This window comes from Macrotis lagotis, chromosome 1, assembly GCF_037893015.1.
Source record: "Macrotis lagotis isolate mMagLag1 chromosome 1, bilby.v1.9.chrom.fasta, whole genome shotgun sequence".
Lineage (NCBI taxonomy): Eukaryota > Metazoa > Chordata > Mammalia > Peramelemorphia > Peramelidae > Macrotis > Macrotis lagotis.
Window position 1 is genome coordinate 33,008,611 of NC_133658.1, and position 22,610 is coordinate 33,031,220.

A 22,610-nucleotide genomic window follows, 5' to 3' on the forward strand; every position below is an offset into this window, starting at 1 on the left:
TAGTTCTTTACTCAAATATAGGACAATATGCTTTACAAACTGGGCAAGGTAAGGAAGCATAAGATAGTCCTAAATATAGGAGAATGAGTGCAAATCCCAAGTCCATTCCAATGGAGAAGGTCTGAACATTCCAATCTCTTTGGCCCACATATAGGAAAATTTGCATTTAATCTATTGCCAAGCCTCTTAGGTATAAATATACCACCCTCAGCCCTGAGCCTCACAAGTACTTTCCCACCTCACACCCTGTTTTGCCAAGGACCTGGAAGCTGCATGAATACCCGTGGTTGTGATTGCTCTACATTTGCCTAGTGGTTTTCAGACAATAAGTGAAATTTTTAAGTAACCTAAACTAAATAATTGCTAACTAATAAAATAATATTATAGGGGTGAAGAATTGGTCCTACATGAGTTCAAATTCAGCCTCAGATACTTAGTTTGCCTCAGTTTCCTCATCTGGAAAATGAGCTGGGAGAAGGAAATGATAAGCCATTCCAGTATCTTTGCCAGGAAAGCCCTGAACAGGGGGGTCATGAAGAGTCAAAGATGATTGAAAAATGACTGAACCACAGTAACTAAAATAATTGCTAATTTATATTTTCTAATTCCAGGTTACCAATGAACCTCCAAAAGGTCTCCGTGCAAATATCAGAAGAGCATTTACTGAAATGACCCCTTCATTTTTTGAAGAAAATATACTTGGAAAGGACTGGAGAAAAATCATTTTTGGCATTTGTTTCTTCCATGCTATCATTCAGGTACTCCCCTTTTCTTATTTCTTATAACAGTATCATAGGCATTGTTTTCTCATTAAAAAAGAAAGCTTCTTGTGGGAAGGGAATATCTTTTTTTTCTTGCTTTTTTTTTTGTACCTCCAGCGCTTAATACAATATCTGGCACCATAGTGGACTTTTATTTTTTAGGTTGTTTTTTTTTGCAATGCAATGGGGTTAAGTGGCTTGCCCAAGGCCACACAGCTAGGTCATTATTAAGTGTCTGAGGCTGGATTTGAACTCAGGTACTCCTGACTCCAGAACCGATGCTCTATCCACTGCACCACCTAGCCGCCCCCATAGTGGACTTTTAAATGCCTTGGCTGTATCTATCCATTTAATTTATCTAATCTGTCCATGTATGTAAATCTTTCATCTATTATAATTTATCTGCCTATCTCTCTACTCATCTATATCTTACATCCATGTATCTTTCATTTATTATAATCTCTCTACCTATCATCTATCTATCCATCTATATCTATCATCCATCTATTTTTCATGTATTATCTATCATCCGTCTAATGTATTATCATCTATATGTGATTTAGTTGTTCAATTATGTTCTATTCTCTGTGACCTTGTGGACCATAGTATGCCAATTCTATCCTTGGGATTTTATTTGCAAAGATATTGAAGCGGCTTGCTATTTCCTTCCCCAGAGGACTAAGGCAAATAGATGTTCAATGGCTTGCTTAAGGTCATACAGTTAGTAAGTGTCTAAGATGGTATTTGAACTCGGGCCTTCCTGACTCCAAGTCCAATGCTCTCTCCATTGAACCACCTAGCTACTTCATTATCTATCTCTTTATTTGTCATCCTTCTATCTATTTCTCTTCATTTCTATATCTCTTCATCTATAATCTATTAGCTATATATCCACCTAAAATCTCATACACCCATTCGTTTACCTATCATTTATCCATCATCCATCTATATAAGTATCCCCCTATGCCTTCATCCATTATTTATGTCGCCATCCACAACCCTACCTATCCACCTGTCAAACTGGCCTCCAGGTGTCTACTTATCCATCATTTAATCATTCTTGGTGTCATACAGATAGAAAATGTCTGAGAGTAATTCAATTCATCCTTATTTCAGGCCCAACACTCTCCACAAAACCACGCTGCCTATGATGATGGGAGAGTCAGTGTGGTCTCTTGAGGATAGAAAGTTGACCTTAGTGGCAAGAGGACCTGGGTCAGATCCTACCTCTGACACACAATGACTCTGTGACCCTGAGCAAGTCACTGAAACTCTCTAAGTATCCTCGACTGCTCAACTATAACTTACAAAGGAAAAGGAAAAGGAGCTTCCTCATTCAGGTGTTCCTGATAGAAATAAAATCATAGGTCCAATCCCTGTTCTATGATAGCTTTCTAACTCAAGGATCATAGTGGTAGAGCTGGAAAGAAGCTGAGAAATCATTAGTTCCAAACCCCTTCTGCTATTGACACCGAGAAGAATTAAATGACTTACCCAGAGTCATTAAATGAGACAATAGGAGCCATTCAAGTATTCAGCATCCTATCCAATGTTCTATATTGTTGGGGATATCAATAAATAATCATTTAAATTAATTTAAATGAATTATTACATAAAATTAAAGTCTAATACTTGCTGTACTAAGTATTTTACTCAGAGGAAATCTGACCCACTCAAATATTATCTCTTTCACTTCAAATTCAAGGAGAGGAAAAAATTTGGCCCCCTTGGTTGGAATATCTGCTATGAATTTAATGACAGTGATAGAGAATGTGCCTTACTTAATCTAAACCTTTACTGTCAAGAAGGAAAGATACCATGGGATGCCTTGATCTACATTACAGGTATGGCAGCCTCTTCAGCACGGGGGCCTCATCCCCAGACTTTTCCCTAGAACCCACCCAAGGACTCTGCCTTTTATTTCAGTTTCCTGGCACCTAAACTGATACTTTCTAATAATGAGTAAAAGTTTTTATTAAGTATTTTCTTTGTGCCAAGGCACTGCCAAATGCTGGGAATATAAACACAAAATCTTGTCCTCGAGGAACTTATTTCTAATGGGGTAAAGAACACATATTGAGAAGTCATGACCAGGAAAACTTATCAATATGATGAACGGGACTGTAAGGGAGTAGACTGGCACCATTCAGGAACATTGGCAAACTTGACTTTGATGATGGTTCATGGTTCCCAAATTATGTGAATGGCATTGGATCAGCAGACAGGAAAAGCTATTTATGTTACAATAAGTGTTTTATCCATACTATGGAGAAGGTGACCAGAGGGGAAGATTAGAAGAAGGAAGGGTAGAGAAGGTTGTCCTATAAAATCCCAGCTCCCCTCTCTTAAATAACAGCCTTCCCAATTCAATGATGAGACCATGAGAACCTAACACTGACCAGGGTTAGAGACTCCCCAACCAGAGAGTTAGCCCAATTTATAAATGACACTGTCTGAATAGACCCAGCCTTTCAGAGTCATAGAAGTGAGTAGGTCACTGAATTCTTTGGATAGAAATATGAAGATAAAACTAAGGAATATGGAATGAAGAATGAAATATCAAGGTACCCTGGTTAGACAGGCAGTATGTGTTTTGTTCTTTTTTGTGAGGGAAGGATTACAAAAGCATTTATTTCATTGAAAAATTGTTTATCACATCATATAATTAAATGGTGTTGAAAAATAAACATGATTCTTAGAACAATGGTCCTATTTCAGACTTTGTTTCTTCTGGGCTGGATGGGAAAAAGCTTTGACAGCAGGACAGTAGTCCCAATGTTGGGCCAAATGACAGAGCACTGAAGCTAAAATCAAAAAGATCTGGGTTCAAATCCCACTTTAAATATTTTCCCTCAATGTGATCATGAACAAGTCATTGACTTCAGTGGACCTCATTCCACATCTAAAAATGTAAAGGATTGAACTAGATGGCCTCTTAGGTTCATTCCACCCTGTTCTGATTCTATGATCCTATGTATGGACCCAGAAGAGCTAAGAATAGCTCCCTTTATTATTTTTTAAAATGCTACACTTTAAAAATTTTAGTACTACCCTGCTAAAAACACTTTTTTGCAGGTGAAATCACTTATGGAGGCCGCGTTACAGACACTTGGGATCAAAGATGCCTTCGCACAGTCTTGAAGAGATTTTTTTCTCCTGAAACATTAGAAAAGAATTATAAGTATTCAGAATCAGGTAAGTGAATTTCACATGCTCCATTTTTATAGACTTTGGAAGCATCACAGAACTTTGTGTTCTTGAGATTACAGTGACCAGACCTGAGCAGCTGCCAGTTAGTTGTCCACCTGAGGTAGATTGGGTTCTGGAGCTATAATAAATGAAGATGGAGGATAGTATTTTATACAGTTTTTAAAAACCTTGCTGTATTCCATTTAAACATGTTTAGGATGAGACATTCTAATCATTTTCCTTTTTAATTGAATATTCTCTGGCTAAGGATGAGAAGCATTTAATAAATGGGTATGGTTGTTTGGGAGGCCCAAAGTCCTGACTCGTAGAATCTAATAGGAGAATAAGATAGAGGAAAAAAATTATATACAGGATGTCCCAAAAGTCTTACTGCAATTTTAAACTTATATAGAGAATGCATAGTTTACAATGTTTACTAAGTTACTGAATAATGAATATTACTACATGACGAATACATTAGCTAAAAAAAATGGATGCTACATCAGAGAAGGGTGTATAAAGAAAGTGACATTTGTGTTGCATAACAGAAATAGTAGAAGGTCATCCAAGGTACCATCTGAGCAAAGGACTGGGGTGGTAGAATGTGGAATGTGGTGGGGACACAAAGTGCATTCTTTAGTTGAAATGTGGAATCCATTGGGCTTAGGCAGGAAGGGGCACTTGTCTTTGGCTGAGTTTTCATCACCACCTGGCTGGGCAACACTATATACCAAAGTAGACTGGTCCCTCCTGTGCAGTTCATCAGCCTAGAGAATAGCCCAGAGGATGCTACATGAATATCCCATTTGTATGTGTCAGAGTCAGGACCTGAAAGCAGATCTTTTCCTCTCTCTCCTTCACACAACCCTGCCTCCTGTAGAGTTCATAGATGAGATTAATAGGAAAGGAAGGCAGTGGTGACTTGTAGAGGTTTTAAAATGCCAGGCCAGTTAATTTGATCTGCATTTGGTAGGCCATGGAGAGCCACAAAAGACTATCAACTGGAGGTGTGCATATCCAGATTAGTCTGGAAGTGACATGGGGTAAAGATGGGAAAGAAAGACCTGGAGAGAAGGGCTGAAGGTCAGCCTGGGAACGGGGGGGGGGGGGGGGGGGGGGGGAATAGAAGAATTAGAAGGGCATTGATGATCCAAAGAGGAAACTAATAAATTGGGTGTCCAGATGCTCCCTTTTGATTGGAAAGGAGAAATAGTGGGTAAGAGAGATGTTGTTAACCAAATTTTTACTGAACCAGTCTCTAATCTGGGTGGAATGGAGACAGCCAGTGACAGAGAGCCAGTAAACAGGTAGTAGTTTAATCACTTTAATTGAAAGAAACTGATTTGCAAATCATGGGGTTGCTTCTTTATTGGAACTGTTCCTTTAATTCAGTCAGAGAATATATACATGATCATAAGTGGGAAGGGAGACAGAGGGTGGATCATGGGAACAGTCATTTTGGAGGCCTGAGCAAATTCCCAGCACAAGCCCACAGGATGGACAATACAACAATTACACCAGTTGTGTTCATCCAAGTAGGGCATCACAATTGTTCTCATGTCCTGAGGCAGTGGCTAAGCTAATTGTATAATCTTGGGGACACACCATATTTCTGCTTGGGTGCAGTAAAGAACAAGTTATACTGATTTACTTCACTTAACACAGACAAACGTAGTTCAGGAGGAAAATATGACAAGACCTATTATCATTGACAGATGACTGCCTCCACTTTATTTTCACAGTTTTCCCAGGGCCAGAGTCTCTGCCTATGAAAAGGATGTCTAGACACTAAATTATTATTAAATTCATATTTGTTCAATATAAAAATCATAATTCTTGACAGTGGCTGGAATCTTGACCCTCCTTTAGGACTCTTCATCTTCTTCAAGCTGTGATGAAAGGAAAGAATTACTCCCAAAACTAAGGGAGAGAGGGAGCAGTGAGAAGGAAAAGACAGTAACAGTTTCATGGTTCTTTGGCATACACCGTCATGGTTTTCTTCAGTTAATCAATAACAAATTATCATTTCTTGAAATAAATTATTATTTTATTCATTAAATTATTGAAAAATTACATTATGTTGTGTTAGATGAGTATTGAGTTATAAACAAATATTAAATTGATTATATCATATTATTAAAATAAATTATTACTTACTGACTAAAGGAAGCCCTGATTACTTACCTCAAAGAAGTAGGGAGCTATTGACAAGGCTTAAGGGCCCTCTTCTACAACAGAAGTGGATAAGAAAAGAAGTTCATGAATTTTCTCCTTAAATTCAGGCTACTCTGGCTTAGAAACATTCAAACCACCCAACTTAGATTTTTGTTTTATGTATTTTTTCTTGGAAGCAATCAGGGTCGAGTGACTTACCCAAGACTACACAGCTAGTAAGTGTCTGAGACCAGATTTGAATTTAGTTTGCCTGACTCCAGGCCTGGTGCTCTATCTACCCAGCTGCCCCAACTCAGATTTTTAAACAGCAGTCTTGGCCCCATACAAACAGAGATCTTTGACCACTAGTTATATGAAAACTTAAGATTCCTTGTTTTTCCAACATTCTTTTCTGGCCTCTATCTGCCCCAACCTTTTCTGGCTTGTGATCTTATCTTCTACTTACACTGTGCGTTGTGACATACATGCCTTGCAAATAACCACATACATAGGAGATATATTAATTATGTATATAATTGTTTGACCTTTGTTCTTGAAGAAGACCAAGAGATCAGGGAAGTGATGTCATGACAAGAATGTAAATTGAATTTGAGTCAGGAGGAGCTGTGCTAAGTCAGCAGTCTCACTTTCTCCTTTAAACCATCTGGGTCCAGTGGACAGCTATGAGTGAGGATGACTGGAGGTGGTCCTGAATGCAAGGCAGTCAGGGTTAAGTGACTTACCCAAGGTTACCCAGCTAGTAAGTGGCAAGTGTCTGAGGCTGGATTTGAACTCAGGTCCTTCTTAGTCCAGAGCCAGTGCTTTATCCACTGTGCCACCTAGCTGCCCTCTTACTAATAATGTGTATGAATAATTTAATAACTATATGTCATATATCATATATATATATATATATATGTTCTGTGTATATAGTTATTTGAATGGTGTGTCATTCCTTAGAACATAACTCCTTGATATCCTGGTTTTCCTCTTTTTTTAACTATCTTCAAGGCTTGGCACATAATAAACCCTTTAGAAATGGTTGTTGCCCAACTGACTAATTAATCCATGTTCTGTAAGAAAATACTTTGCATTAACAACTTTGTTGTCCTCAAATAGCTTTCTCATCCTCACAGTAGCCCATCTGAAAGGCCAATGAACCTGTTTTTCTGGTTTTGGAAGAGATAGCGAGAATGGTGTCTTTGCACAACACCCCCTTACTTTAATCCAAATCCAAATTAAGACATCACTTCCTTGATGTCATAGTCTTCTCCAAGATTGAAGGACAACTTCCTAGTAACTATTTGAAATATTTTAGGTCTTCAGACATAACTGAACAGACTGCCAACCTCTCTTTGGCATATCTCTCCAAAGATAATCAATTACCCCCATCAGGAACAGCCAAAAATCTTTCACAGTTTGGATAAATTCCAGGATAACCAACCCAAAGGTTAAGGGCACAGTGGAATGGCTGAACAGCATGCTCTCTTGACGAGACGTCACTCTGATCCCTCCAACCTATCTTTGGCTGCTGTCCTCAAAATAGCCCCACATAATGTTGTACTTCAGAAATACCACAATCACCCGAAGAGATGAAGTTTTTTTTTAAGTGATTGTCTATAATGATCTCTTTGGGTGTATAATTATAAGCAGCTTATCTTGGCATCTGGAGTATGCCTCCCTATGCATGCATACATACAGTCCACTAAGGAAGACAGTGTCTGGGTTGTTTTAAGAGATTTGTCTCACCTCAGCCTCTGTGTGATTATTTTTCTTGACAGAATCACTAGATTCTTGCCATCTTAGGGGATCCAGGAAGAGGCCCACTCCTGACTGGTTGAGAGTACTAGTACACTGAATTAATAAGTGTGATGAAATAAGGGATAATTAGCTATCCCTCTCCAAAAAAAAATCATCATCAAACTTTCAGGAGGGAAACATTCAACAGATACTAGAAAACAAGCTGTAAGGTGAAATCTGACAGAAACACCTTCTCTAAAGCCATGATCCTTTGATCCATAAGACTCTTATCTGACCTCATATCTCATTGGTTTCTCTATTTTTAATAACAGGTATATATTTTTCACCTCTGGGGGACAACATACAAGATTTCAGAGATTATATTGAAAATTTGCCTTTGATTGATGATCCAGAAATATTTGGGATGCATGAAAATGCCAATTTAGTTTTCCAGGTTTGTATGGGTGGACTTTAAAATATATAAAATTTAAAATATATTAAAGCAATTCATATTATCCTATTAATGTAAAATCTAAATGGCTACATGTGATCAGTAAATTATGATATATTTAAAAAATCAGATGTTTCGATCCAATCATACTGATTTATTCAATACCAAAAGAATCCTAGATAGCTTAGTGATACAGTGGATAAAGTATGGCACTTAAAACCAAAAAGACCTGAGTTCAAATCCTGACTCAGACATTTATTATTAATAACAAATTAATTAAAATATCTGAGTCTTGTTTTCCTTATCTGTAAAAACGAAGGGATTAGACTTGATGGTGTCTAAGGTCACTTCATTAAGTGACACAATGAAGGTAATGTTGGGCCTGGTGTCAGGAAAACTAATCATCCTGAATTCAAATTTGACCTCAGACACTTACTAGCTGTGTGACCCTGAGCAAGTCACTTAACCTTGATTACTTCAGTTTCCTTAACTGTAAAATGAGCTGGAGAAGGAAATGACAAATCACTCCAATATCTTTGCCCAAAAAACTCCAGATGAAGAGTCACCCAGGACTGAACAAACATCCAAGGCCTTCCAACACTAAATATATGATCCTATGATTTGACTAATTTTATTCTAAATTTAGATTGCCTATATTTGTTTTACTGGTAATGACTTGATTATTACATTTGATTTATGCCAATTCCTTACTTAGAAACAAAATGGTAGTCAGCTGACATTTTAATATGTCATCTCTCATTATTTAAATAGATTTTCATGACTTAGGGATGTTTATAGAAGTTACAGAAATATTAGACAAAGTATCACTTGACTTCCACTCATCCAGAATCTTTTCTTCTGGGCAGATGCTTTGCCCCCCATTGACTTGAGATTTAAAAGGAATTGGATCACAACTCTCCACATCACTCTCTACATTTTGCAGCTCCAGCCCTTTAGAGAAAATGGAAAGTTCATCTAATTAGTTGCATTCCAAAAGAAAGCATATTACTTACTCTTAATTGCCTATATGGGAGCTTCAGGTCCCTTCATATAGATGCCATCTGGGCTCCTAAAATATCCCTTCAGAGAGAATCTTTTACAGATCAGAACAGAAAAAAGGACTTTTCCCTTCCCTCTATAATGTCTTTTACCAACCTTCTGATCATTTCCTCCAAGGGCATGTCTATCCTCACAATGTGGCATCAGTCCTCACCCCAGCCTCTAACCTTGCTTTGAAAGTCATCTTAGTACAAAAATTAATCTCTATAAAACATACCAATTGGTGGAGGAGGGGTTCCAGGCAGCTATATACTAGAAGTTTATCATTTGTAGCCTAAATTTTCCCCAGTAAATATTTTAAATATATTTTTCCAATATTAGGGACATATTTAAGGATATTCACACAAAAGCTTCTTCTCACCATCATTACTTTTTTTTCTTTTTTGAAAGGGTCAAGGTGAAAAGGGGGAAAGCACCTACTATGAACCAGGAGCTTTACTAATTGTGCTTTATAATTATTATGTCACTTTTTTATAATATTCTTGCTAATGGTCACTTTTAAAATATATAATGAATGAGAGGGGAACTAATGAGCCATAGGAGGTCAAGGCACTGTGATTGTCCATATCACCATTTTACTGTGTATCTCTGCTGAAATACTGTGATCCTGCAGGAGCTGACCTTTCTTCTTGAGTTTTATAATTACTTATTCCCTAGGTAGTAGATTTGGAACTATTTAAATTTTAGTGTTGTTTTTTTTTTTTTGCAAGGCAAATGGGGTTAAGTGGCTTGCCCAAGGCCACACAGCTAGGTAATTATTAAGTGTCTGAGACCGGATTTGAACCCAGGTACTCCTGACTCTAGGGCTGGTGCTTTATCCACTGCCCCACCTAGCTGCCCCACTATCTACATTTTAACATAGACCTTCAAATGAACATATTCAAAGACAGACAAATGTTTGCCTAATTACTGGAAAATTTCACTCTGCCATTCTCAAGTAATGCCAGTGTCTGACCTCATATTTATCCTAATCATCCACTTTGCAACATGACAAATGATTTTTAAAGAATGAACATCTTCAATGATCTTCATCTTTCCCACTTTTATTGTAGTACAAAGAGACCAGCACTTTCATCAGTACCATACTTGATGTCCAGCCAAGGTCTGGCGGCGGTGGGGGTGGAAAAAGTAACGATGAAATCGTTCAAGAGCTTGTTACTTCGGTCTTGTCGAAGGTACCAGGTAATAGAACTTTCCAGGCATCTGCATGACATTGACCAAAGCTACTGACATGTAGGGCTGAAAATCCAATTATTCATTTGTATAAATAAAGAGCAATTTAGTTTAGAATTTGGAGTTTTTGAAAGTATTGAATATGAAAGCTTCAACGTGTTGACTTTAAAAAAAATTCAGTTTTATTTTTAGTTCCAAATTCTCACCCCTTACCCTCATGCCCTCCAAAGCAATAGGAAAACAAGAAAAGCAAAAATGTATTACAAAACAGATATATATTCAAACAAAACAATTCATATATATATATATATATGGATATACAAATATATATATATGAATTGTGCATACATTAGTATATTCATGTATATTTACATATGTGTTCATTTGTATGTATATATATATATATATATATATATATAAATTTGCATTGAATTAATTACTTTTCCACCTAAAGGTGGAACACCCCTTTTGGAATTTAGAATCTACAGCTATATTTCTAGGATCCATGATTTATGAGTGTGAACATGTGTCTCACTGATACAGATTGTAGCTCCTCCAAACTGTAGTGGAGAGAGGATCATCTGTATGAGTTGCCAGGCCCAAAAGAATTCACCACCAAATGACCAACTTTCTGAGGCTAGGAAATTAAAAACAAAAAATTAAAATCTAACAAACAGTTGTTTTGAATTTAAGTCTAAATGAGATAACAATAGTATTTAGAAAGAAGAGGATACCTAGAGTCGAGAAGGGGGACAATAGTCCAGAGACAATAGAAAAGGGCAGTGTGGCATCACAGCGGGGGGCGGGGGGGGGAGAAATTGCTGGAACCGCTGTCAGAATACTTGGTTCCAAGTCACAGGTTCAATATTTACTAACCTTGTCACTTGGCTAAGAGTAACCTCAATTTCTTCATCTATAAAATAGGGATTTTTAATTCTTGCACAACATACTTTAGAATGTGTGTCACTGTTGCCTTCCCCTATTAAGGTCTTTGAGGGCAGAGGTTATCCTGGTTTTTGTATTACTTGGTTTAAGGGACAGTCTTTTGTACAGCCTTCCTACAATCTCTAACAATATGTGTACAATAAATACTTTTTCTTTATTCATTTGTGAATGATAAAGTCTCATTTAAATGTGCAAAGAAAAAGAAAAACTGAATATGAGAATAATTTTTTTTGTCTGCATCACATTCAGTCCTTTGATCACAAAGATACCTCAAGCCCCATCCCTTCTCCTACCACATGAGTTGGCAAAATCACACCCCATCCCTCTAATCCTCAGCTCCTCAAAACCCATCAGCCAAACTCTTTTAACTGATGCAATGTTGATCTGTTTACAAACACCCCTCAACACCTGAATTCCTGAAGCTCCACTTGCCAGGTCTGGCTTGCTTCCTAAGATCACATCTTCCCATCCCAAAGCTGGATATTTGACCCTCTGTCAATCTCATCTCAATCTTTGTATCCTTACCAACCAATTCTCATCATCCCTCACTTTCCAAGACACCTATAGCTTGATTCTCACAGAAATTGCCACAACAGCCAAGCTTCCCAACCCCATAGCATCACTTCCAACAATCTGCCCAGAATTGGCACCTCCTTCTTGGCCAATGCCACCTTGGAATGAGGTCTGAAGAAAGACTATATTAGATGCCAGAACAATCAAATGTATGAATTTTAGCAATGGAGATCAACATATCTAATAGACACTTAAATTTTAGGAAACTTACAAACAACAATTAGAGATGAGCAAGAATTTAGATTTGACCCATGGGCTAAAACAGGATTTCCTGAGAAGTTTTTTGGTATTCTGGATCCCTTCTCTAAATATAATGTTTAAATGCCTATTTAAAAAATATGTTTATAAAAGAAGTCAGCTTTATTAAAACACAGTTATCAAAATATTTGAAAAGTTTATAGACCACAAGTTAAGAAACCATGGACTAAAGATTCTTTACCTTTAACCTAAATATCACCAGATTCTAATATGTAAGACTTGGGTGGTAAACTTAACTACCCACAGAGTTCCCTCTAGATATACAAGAGTTATCGAGGGATACCAGGCTGAGGGATTTAGCTGAAAAATTGCCTGTAGATGCTACTGCTCAGCATCTTCCCCCCTGTCCACTTACAGAGTCACCAATTCATTTCAGTCAACATGCATCAAGCGCTAGTCAGACACTAGCCCAGATGCTAGAGAGACAAAGATAAAAGGGTCAGATGGTCCCTGTCCTCAAGAAGCTTCCATTCTGTTACTCATCCTCCGTTGAACTAGACTACTGAAGTGGCTTAGTGCGCAATGACTTCTCTTCTAATCTCTCCATCTCCATTCATTTGCATGTACCTTCTGCACAGCTACCAAAATAATCTTTGTAGAGCACAGATCTATCCATGTTTTTTTCTTGCTGAAAAATTTCTCCTCAGTTAAATACAAACTTCCCTTCATGTGATTGAAAGTCCTTGACAATTTGCCTCCAATACAGTAGCATTCCCCATCCAAAGCTGCCCAAGTAATCTTCCCAATGAACAGGTCTGACTCCACTTTCCTACTCCAAAACTATCTATGACTCCCAGTTACCTGCATAAAATAAAATGCAAAGTCCTTATCCTGTTATTTGTCTGAATCTGGACTGCCTTATTATCCATTCCCTCCTTCACACATCTTCCCACCAAACTGGATGGCCCCCCATGTATGGTTATGTAGACGATGCTTGAAATATATACTCTTTCCTTTCAGAATCTTTTATTGATGAATCAGGTGCTGTCTCCTCTTCCTTCTTAAAAGTTCTAGAATTTTTCATATGGCCCTTAATAAATGCTTAGCTGTCTCTACATTGAATATTATATATGGTCATTCCTCCTGGAAGAGTGCAAGTAACTTGAGGACAGGAACTGTGCATCACACCATACCATAGGCATCCTTATGTTTATGGAATTGAATCTGCATACATCTGACCTGAATCATGGAAACATTTATTTGAAGCATTCCAAATACTTTAGTGATTGACAATATTTCTAAAAAGCAAACTTTAAGAATTATGTTAAACAAAAAATCTATAGGGAAAAATAGGAATAATTCGTTTTGTGTGTTTCAGTAAAACTGGAAATGGAAGGAGCTTCAGAGAGTCTCTTTGTCAAAGATGCCCAAGGACGTCCCAACTCCTTAACGACTGTCCTTGGACAAGAAGTGGACAGATTTAATGGTCTTCTGACGTTAATCCGAGTATGACAGCTGTCACATCATTTTTGTTGAATGTTGTCATTGTTTTATAATGATATTTATAAGAATATGGTAGTTTTTTAATTCCATACTTTTATATCTTCTGGTATCATGTTTATGCAAATGAGTTCCAAATCTATAAGGCTCATATTTATAAAGTGTCTATGGTTCTTGTAAAGGGCTGTACACATGTTATCTCATTGGATCTTCTGCTTTCAGCCTTGACTCTTCTTCCAAGGTCCATGTTTGTCTTACCAGCTGCCTGTGAGACATCTCTATCTTCCAGCATTATTCAAACTTAGATCTAAAACTTGATCCCTGAATGGAATGATAGAAACAGCTCTGGACTTTAAGACTAGAGATCTGGGAGCTTTGCAACCTATAGCAATCTAAATTTGGACAAGTCCCAAAACTTCTCTAGACCTCAAATGAATCCTCTGTTTTAGATGTAATAGATCATCAATCCTTGCTGATCCATGGAACAGCCTTAAAGAGATCTATGGAATCAAAGATTACAGAACCATATGAGTTTTTCAATATGCTCTTTGGCTACTTAGCACTAAAATTCATTAGGATTTTTCATTTTACAAAATCTTACCAGAAACTGAGAGTTTGGCCAAGAGCCCTCACTTGTGAGAGCTTCTTAGTGATCTGGAATTTTTATTCCAGGTCCTCCAGCAGGGATTTCTGGACATCAAACATAGCTTCTGATATCTTTTGGGGATTTATGCATTTGAGATGGATATAATGACATATGAAGTTGGGCAGAAACAACTGGCAGAAGATAAAATAGCAGTGAGCATAAACAAGGCTGACAGTGAGGTTATACAACCAGAGAAAGAGAAAGAGCCAGGCAAAATATCAAACAAGAATGAAAGAAGAGAGTGAATAAGATGAATGAGTGATTATTAAGTATTCAGGCTATGTGAATGGGAGTCACCAGAGTTGCTAAGCATGTATTAGACCTAATCAACAGATTAATTGAAGCCTGAATATTTAACTTGTATATAATGATTCTAGTTTTGACCTTCTCCCAAGGTCCATTTTTTACTTCTCAGTTGCCTGTGGAATGTATCTATCTTCCTGCATGAATAAGACTCAACACAAATAAAACTTGACTTTTCTATAATTTTTTTTAAAATGGAATCCAGGGGGAAAATGAGAAATGAAAGGGAACCCAATACATAAAGGGGGAAAAAAGAGAAAATACCAATACTAAAACTGCATAGTACTCCCCCAAAAAGTTAAATTCAGACTTTTTAAAGAAGAAGAATCATTTTCATCCAGTGGTCTCTGGGATAATCACAAGCAAACACAAAGATGAGCAGGGATGGTTGGAACTTTTTATTGATCCGAGGAGGAAAAAAGAAGACATTTGGACTGATAATGTTCTTTTCATTGAGTCTATGAAGGGACCATAGTTGATTTAGCTATTTTGGGGGGTCGCCATCTTCCTGGAGAATATCAAAGAAAGATGAATGTGAGTTCTCCAAAGGTACCCATGCATGCTTAAGCACTTTTCTTTTCCCTTTTGAAATAACAAGGGCACCTCAGAATAATGAATTCCTGAAAATACTGAAATAGGATCTCAACCGCCATTGAAGCTCATCTTCTCTTTTTCAGCCCACAGACCCCAGAAACAGTTCTCCCTTCAGAAGGTGGACCTTCCTCACCTCAGAGGTTCTTGGGACGCTGCAGATTTCATCAGCACATTCTGCTGCCCTCTACACATCACTGTGGGCATTGCACAGCAGTCTATTGCTTCCCGACACCTATAGCTAGCCTGGCTCTGCCTGTAGTCTTTAAGAATGCCATCTTAAAGATATTCTGTGTTGCATTCTCCACCCTCACAGTCCAAATTTTGTCTCCAGTAGCTTAGCTACTACATTTTCCTATGGCACTGTTACCCACAATGGGGCATACCCAACCATTATTAAATTTTCAATGAGACTATTTGGACTTCAGAAATTAGCTCTTTTGTTGACTTAAGAAAATGATGAGAAATTGTTATTAATGCAGAATAACTTAAGAGTTGTCCTTTTTGGAGAGCCTGTTGTGAATAATTTATTAGGCAGAACTCTGGATCCTACCCCAACCACCCAACAACTAGACTACAGGCTCCCTATGGATCCGATGTCACCATGAGGTTCTCACATCTGCCTCGGCCTTTGTGAAGCTTCAGCCTTCCGAGTTGTCAGAAGGACAGAGAAAACCTTCAGACTTTCTAAAGAAGAAGCATCATCATTATCCTCCTATGATCTGCTGTTGATGATGATGTCTTGAAGAAAGAGTCTTGTCTAAGGGTTCCCACTTCTGGTGCCAGGACTTTTCATATGCACAGCCTAGGCAGAGGAATCAACAAGGAGCAAGAGTGTTGGATTTGAAATCAGAAGTTCTGGTAGCTTATTGAGTAGAGATCTGGGCCTGGAGTCAAGAAGACCTGAATTCAAATCCAGCCTCTGATACAGCCTGTGACCCTTGGCAAGTTACTTAGCTTCTGTCTGCCTCACTTTCCTCAAGTATAAGATGGGAGCAATATTAAGCTCCCACCTCCCAGAGTGGTCGTGAGGATCAAATGAGATAACAATTATAAAATACTCAGGAGACAGCCAGGTGGCACTATAGTGGATAGAACACTGACCCTGGAGTCAGGAGGACCTGAGTTCAAATCAGACTTGATACTTAGTGAGACCTTGGACAAATTACTTAACCTCCATTTCACAAAAATCCAAAATAAAATAAAATACTTAGCACAGTGTCTGACACTTAATAAATGGCAGCTAATTAATGTTTCCCTTCTTTCTGTGTTCAAATCCCAGACCTAATACCTACAAATTGAACATGCCTCTTAAACTCTCTGAGATTCGACTTCCTCATCTACAAAATTCAGTTACTTCAGGAGTCTTAATTGGTTTTAGAGTGTTGATAACTATATTTCAATAGAATTGGTTTTCTTTGTAACTGAATTTTCTGTATTGAACAATATTATCCCGATATCTCCAGGATTCACCAGATTTCTCATAAATCTATGATCCAAAAATAATTAAGAACCCTGAACTAGGTGATTTCCGAGTTTTAAGTATATGAATCCTCTGGTTTCTCTTGCATCTCTGTTTTCTCCCCCTTCCCCCGGCTGGATCTCCTCTCCCACCTCTTTGGCCTAACCCCTAACCACATTCAATCTAAACATTCTTTCTGGTGTGATCTTTCCATCTGCTCCGGACTTCCTCAGCACTATTCCCCTGGGGTTCGCAAGATCCTGGAGATTGATAGATATGTGATTGTGATTCAATTTACACTACTAAGTGCAATGTTCACCAGAAAGAAGTTCCCTTTGCTTCCATTGAGCCTTACCCCTGGAGAATTTTCATTCACTATTTGCATTTCATGGGAGAGTAAAGATAAATATTTGTTTTTCCTTCCAGAATTCCCTAGAAACACTGGACAAAGCAATTGCTGGCTTCGTTGTTATGTCTGAAGAAATGGAAAGGGTGTACAACAGCTTTCTTAACAATCAAGTTCCTCTATTGTGGTCCAACAACGCATACCCTTCCCTAAAACCTTTATCATCCTGGGTCAAAGATCTTGTCCTGAGGACAGCTTTTGTGGATGTGAGCAAAGTTATCCTTTGGGGTTTATTTAGCCAAGTGGTTGGACTTATACCTAGTAATCAGCCTGGAGGGGGGAGGAAAATCTGTGTTTCTTTCTACATATAGGGAATTTCCAGATTGGTAATACCTTCCACCTCACCCTCTCACTGACCCATACTGATAACTGGTAACTTCAAGCCTTAGACACAAGCTAGGAACACTCAATGGTCAAGTGCTTTGGTCCTTGTTCCAGAATTAGTCTTGTCTCTAAGGCTAATCCTCTATCCTCTGCAGGAGTGGGGAACCTTTTTTCTGCCAAGATCCGTTTGGATATTTATAACATCATTTGTGACCAAACATTCAATTAATTCACCTGAAAAAATTACTAAATATATTGAATTTCAAGTCCAGTCTGCAGTTGCCTTGGTAACACCCATACACCTAGTGACCAGAGGTTCCCCGCCCCTGTTCTAGAGCATGGTGCTTCTAATTAACCATGGTTTACTGAAAATCAACAATATTCACTGAGCCAATCCAAGTTGAAGAGAGTTGAACTGGTGGTGTTCTGGAGGGTTGTCTTTAGAAGTCTATATTGAATAGAATGTTAGGAAAGAAAAGATAGACTTCATCCTTGGCGATCATTTCAATTATCACTCCTAGCAAGGAAAGGGGACACGCTCAACTTGCAGTAGAAACATGGAATTCCAAGGTCAAATAATTTCCAGGAATATTTTAGGCACCTGACTCTAACCTTGAAACACTCACCTTATTTTCTCCCATATATCTTAACTTTGTTGATTATCTATTTATTAGATAATAAGCTGGTGACCAGAAAAGGGGAAGCGAAGTCTTCCTGACACTAATGCCTCAGAGATACTAGAATGTATTGCTAATGGGAATTTTGGCATCTTCTTGATCATTTTAAAGGATTATTAGGTTAACATTCAGTTCTTTGGATACTTTTAGATATCATCCTGGAAGAGGGAGAAGAAAAACTAAATGGTATAAGCAATGGGGGCCTTGATTTAGATAGAATATAGGCTACTTTGACTCAAAAAAAAAAAATGTCTCTTGTTTTCTTTTTTTCAGCTGTGGCTCAAAAGAGGACAGCCCAAATCATTCTGGATCTCTGGTTTCTTTTTTCCTCAAGGATTTCTAACAGGTACTAGTACTTTTCCTAAAGGTTTCCAGGAGGTCCTGAATCAATAGAGAAGCATAAAATTAGGAGTGGAAATTGGTCTCTGTAGCTTGCCATAGAGGGATGGCAAAAAGGAGAAAACTTAGGGTCGGGAAGTAGCTTGCATTAGTTGACTAGGAAGAAACATAGAAAACAGACAAGAAGTCGGTTAGACGTTTTTTTTCCCAGTAATCAGAAGAGCAAAAAAACTACCCTATGGCAGACTCCTTAAGAGTTTCCATTTCAATATTTAGTTATGATATCATTAGATTCTACTTCTCAATTCATCTGAGAAGAGCGATAAATAAGAAATAAATAAATTCTATAAACAGCAGAATTCAAATCCAGGTCCTTCTCAGAATTCCTAGAACTTGGGGGAGAACAAGAAAGTCCTTTTGTTCTGGGTCCTGGTACTTTGAATAGTCATCTCTCATTATAATCTGAGCCCCAGAATTTTTTCATCAGGTCAAAGTAAACTTGGACAAGAACTATTCTCCACACCTATTCTGGCTATTGGCCCAGAGAATATTCTTGGTTGTTTGTTTGGAACATCAGGGACTAAGGAACTGAGAACAGCGGGGAGAGAAAACCTTTGTGTGTATGTCTGTCCCACCAAGGGAATTTCATTAAGATATTCCAATTTAGTAGGCTGTAAACTTCCCAATTCTGGGTTCTCTACAAATGGTAGAACATGGCCACTAAACAGATAATCAAAGCCAGATATTTTTTGTAAAAAAAGGGGGGGGGGGGAGGGTTTTCTCAAAGCACAGCGCTTTGGGGTCAGCTGCTGGTGGAAATATTTGGTTTATGGTGAATTCTCACCCTCGGTTCAATCACCTAGGTCCCTTCACCAACAAGGGACAAACTCAAGGATAATGTAGTCTGGAAGTTAAAATGCAGACCAGACAACTTACCATGCTTTTCTCTAATAGGAACACTACAGAATCATGCTCGAAAATACAATTTACCCATAGATGAGCTTAACTTTTGCTATAATGTTATCCCTGCTTATCGAGACCAAGCCATGGTGGTTGAAGCATCCAAAACTTCACAGTTCGGACAGGAGTTACCCATGGATAAGGAGGTATCATTCCCTCTTGGATGACCTTGGATGACCAGAGCTATTGTTGGGTCCACTTGTGCTGACTGGGTCAAATTGTGTGGATTCCCATACATACAGGGGCTGCTTCTCTGTCATAATCCATATACCTGAGTCCCAGGTGTGACATCCCCAGCTCTATCTATAGTTTCTCTGCCTCAGTTTGAGGGCACTGTGGCATGATGGAAAGAGACCTCGGTGGGAAAAAGACAAGGCTCCCTTCCCAATCTGCTGCTATCTGAACTTGTTTTCTCTGAGCTTCAGTGTTGTCCTCTGGGACATGGGTTTAGTTAAAGCCATGGGGCCACTAGAATGCCTATAGAAATGTCTTGGACAAATGGTGAAGCTGTATGTAAAATATTGTGTTGATAGAGGAGAGATAGAGACAGAAACAGAGACAAAAACATGAATGGATAGAGACAGATTAATAGAAAAAGAGATCAAAAAAGGTTGATAAATGATAGAGATAGATGATAAAAGGAATGAGATAGAGATGAGAGATTGATTTATAAATAATAGAGAAATGATATAGAGATGCATTGATAGTTAGCAGCTATGCATATGTGTAAATATATAGACAGATAAAATCTAACATGTAGGGATAATGGGAACTGGGCCTATGATTTCCTTAGTCTGGGGAACTTCCTGTGAGAAACTCCTTCTGCTAGTGTTGGTCAGCACTTATTCTGCAACATAAGGGTCTTGGAGAGTATCTGGGCACCTTGATCAGTTAAGGGACTTGCCCAAGACCATACAGCCAGTGAGTGTGAGGAGCAGGACTTAAACCCAGGTCTTTTTAATAACTAATTTCATTTTCAATTCATGGAATAAAACACATAACTCAGTACCACTATACCATATTACATTATTATTATTATTATTATTATCATTATATAAAGCAGGTGAATGATTTTGGAAATAAAAAAGGAAGATCCCTCTGTCTCCTCCTCCATGAGAGCCTGATAACCCTGGTTTGAAGAACTCATAAGGAGAGAGATTTCTGGAATTGGGCCAAAAAAAATGGGGGGGGGGGTAAAAAAACTTAAAAAACAAGCTAGTGTTTAAAAAGAATTTGGACTAGGAAGAGAGTGATGGATGGATGGATGAATGGATGGATAGATAGATAGATGGATTGGTAGGCAGATAAATGGACAGATAGATGGGTAGATGAATGGATAGATAGATGATAGTTAAAGATATAGATCTATAGATTTAGATATTGTCTTGACTAAACTCTTCATGAGTAGAAACTTGCTTCATTCATCACATTTAAATCACCATTACCTTGCCCGACATCTAAGCCCATTAGGTTGTAAGGTCCTGAAGAATTCAAAGACTTTTTGCCTTGACATAAAAGATGCTTCATAAATTCCTGTTATTCCAAGCCTTGCCTCCAGAAATGCACCACCTGGATTTCTGTGCATCTGTTTCTCTTCCAGCTGCCATATCTTGAAGATGGCGTGCTAGTGCATGGAATGTTCATGGATGCTTCACGCTGGGATGATCAGAACATGGTTATTGAAGATGCTTTGCCTGGACAGATGAACCCCATGCTGCCCGTTGTACATTTTGAGCCTTATCAAAACTATGAACCCACTCCTTCCTTGTACCACTCTCCACTCTACAAAACTGGAGCCCGAGCAGGGACGCTCTCCACCACTGGTAAGGATGTTGTAACATCAATACAAAAATGCAGTCTTGTATGTTATGTATATAGCTTTCTCACAGAGAACCCTCAAAATCAATTTCTGGCATAATGGGAAAATCCCAATTTCTCATGACTAGGTGGCACCAGAGCACATTGAGTGCTGAGCCCCATGATGGGAAGACCTGAGTCCAAATGCAGTCACATGACACTAGGCAAGTCACCAACCCTCTGTTTTCCTCAGTTTCCTCATAAATTGAGGATAATAACATCTACCTACCAGGGTTGTTTTGAGGACTGAATGGGACAATATCTGTTAAACATAGATATTAAACCTTATAAACCTTATATATAAATATATATGTATATATACATATATACCTTAAAACCCTATAGAAATGCTTTCCAAAGTCAGCACCATCAATATTATTAATGACTTCCATGGCTGCCAGCAGAAAAATGGTAGAGTAGCAACAGACTTGGAGACAGAAGACCTGGGTTCAAATCCAAGCATTGTTGCTTTCTATCCTTACCTCACTGGGCAAGTCTTAATTTCCTGATAAATTAAACAAAAGGTTAGATCAGATCATCTCTAAACCTGTGACCCATGAAAACTAAAAAAATCTCCAAGCTTTAAGGAATGGGCTCCTGGCCCAGTATTTCCTCACTTAAAATCACAAATATGGTGGGTGGCCCATTAACTGGACTTAAAACACTATCCCATTCATTTTTTTAATACTCATTGGGCAAACTTTGTGATTTTGCTGGTGCTATCAATAATGGTATTTTAGTGCAAGTTTCTCTTTTTTTCCTATGAAGACTGAAAATTGTCCAGATCTTTGGGCTATGTTAACACTGAAATGAGCCAGCTTTAATTAACAATTCCCAGAATTCAGACATCGCCAAAGCATATTATTGACGTATTGACAAAGCAGCACTTGCTATTGCTTCCCTCTCTACCTATGTGACCTTAGGCACTCAGCTGGGCATCATAAAATGAGAGCTAGTCTAGATAACAATTAAACCCTCCTCCTCCAGGCACTAAATCTATGATCTAAGTATCAAGTCTATTGCCCTTTTTATCACACCTTGCTTCCCATCTTTGCAGGAAGATATATGGAACCCCCACTAACCTAAAAAAAAATTATAGATTTTCCCCTCATGTGATTCTGGTTGTAATACTGATGTCTATTGATTAAAGGGGGAGACAGCATGATAACAATAGGTTATATGAATTAACTTTTTTTATTTTTGTGGGTCAGTGGGGTTAAGTGACTTGCCCAAGGCCTCACAGCTAGTAAGTTCTAAGTATCTGATTTGAACTTAGCTCCTCCTGATTTCAGGACCTCTGAT

General features: G+C 38.2%; 1 protein-coding gene across 5 annotated transcripts in view; it reads left to right on the top strand.

The window, feature by feature from the left end:
• DNAH6 (dynein axonemal heavy chain 6) overlaps window positions 1-22,610 on the top strand; it is a 227,602-nt gene that overhangs the window by 201,877 nt on the left and 3,115 nt on the right. For all 5 annotated transcript variants that reach the window (XM_074196146.1, XM_074196126.1, XM_074196152.1 and 2 more), the window contains 10 exons: window positions 612-758; window positions 2,467-2,605; window positions 3,837-3,956; window positions 8,177-8,298; window positions 10,407-10,536; window positions 13,622-13,749; window positions 17,172-17,357; window positions 18,426-18,498; window positions 19,446-19,597; window positions 21,052-21,274. In XM_074196146.1, coding sequence (XP_074052247.1) covers window positions 612-758; window positions 2,467-2,605; window positions 3,837-3,956; window positions 8,177-8,298; window positions 10,407-10,536; window positions 13,622-13,749; window positions 17,172-17,357; window positions 18,426-18,498; window positions 19,446-19,597; window positions 21,052-21,274 — 1,420 coding nt within the window. The remainder of the gene's footprint in view (window positions 1-611; window positions 759-2,466; window positions 2,606-3,836; window positions 3,957-8,176; window positions 8,299-10,406; window positions 10,537-13,621; window positions 13,750-17,171; window positions 17,358-18,425; window positions 18,499-19,445; window positions 19,598-21,051; window positions 21,275-22,610) is intronic.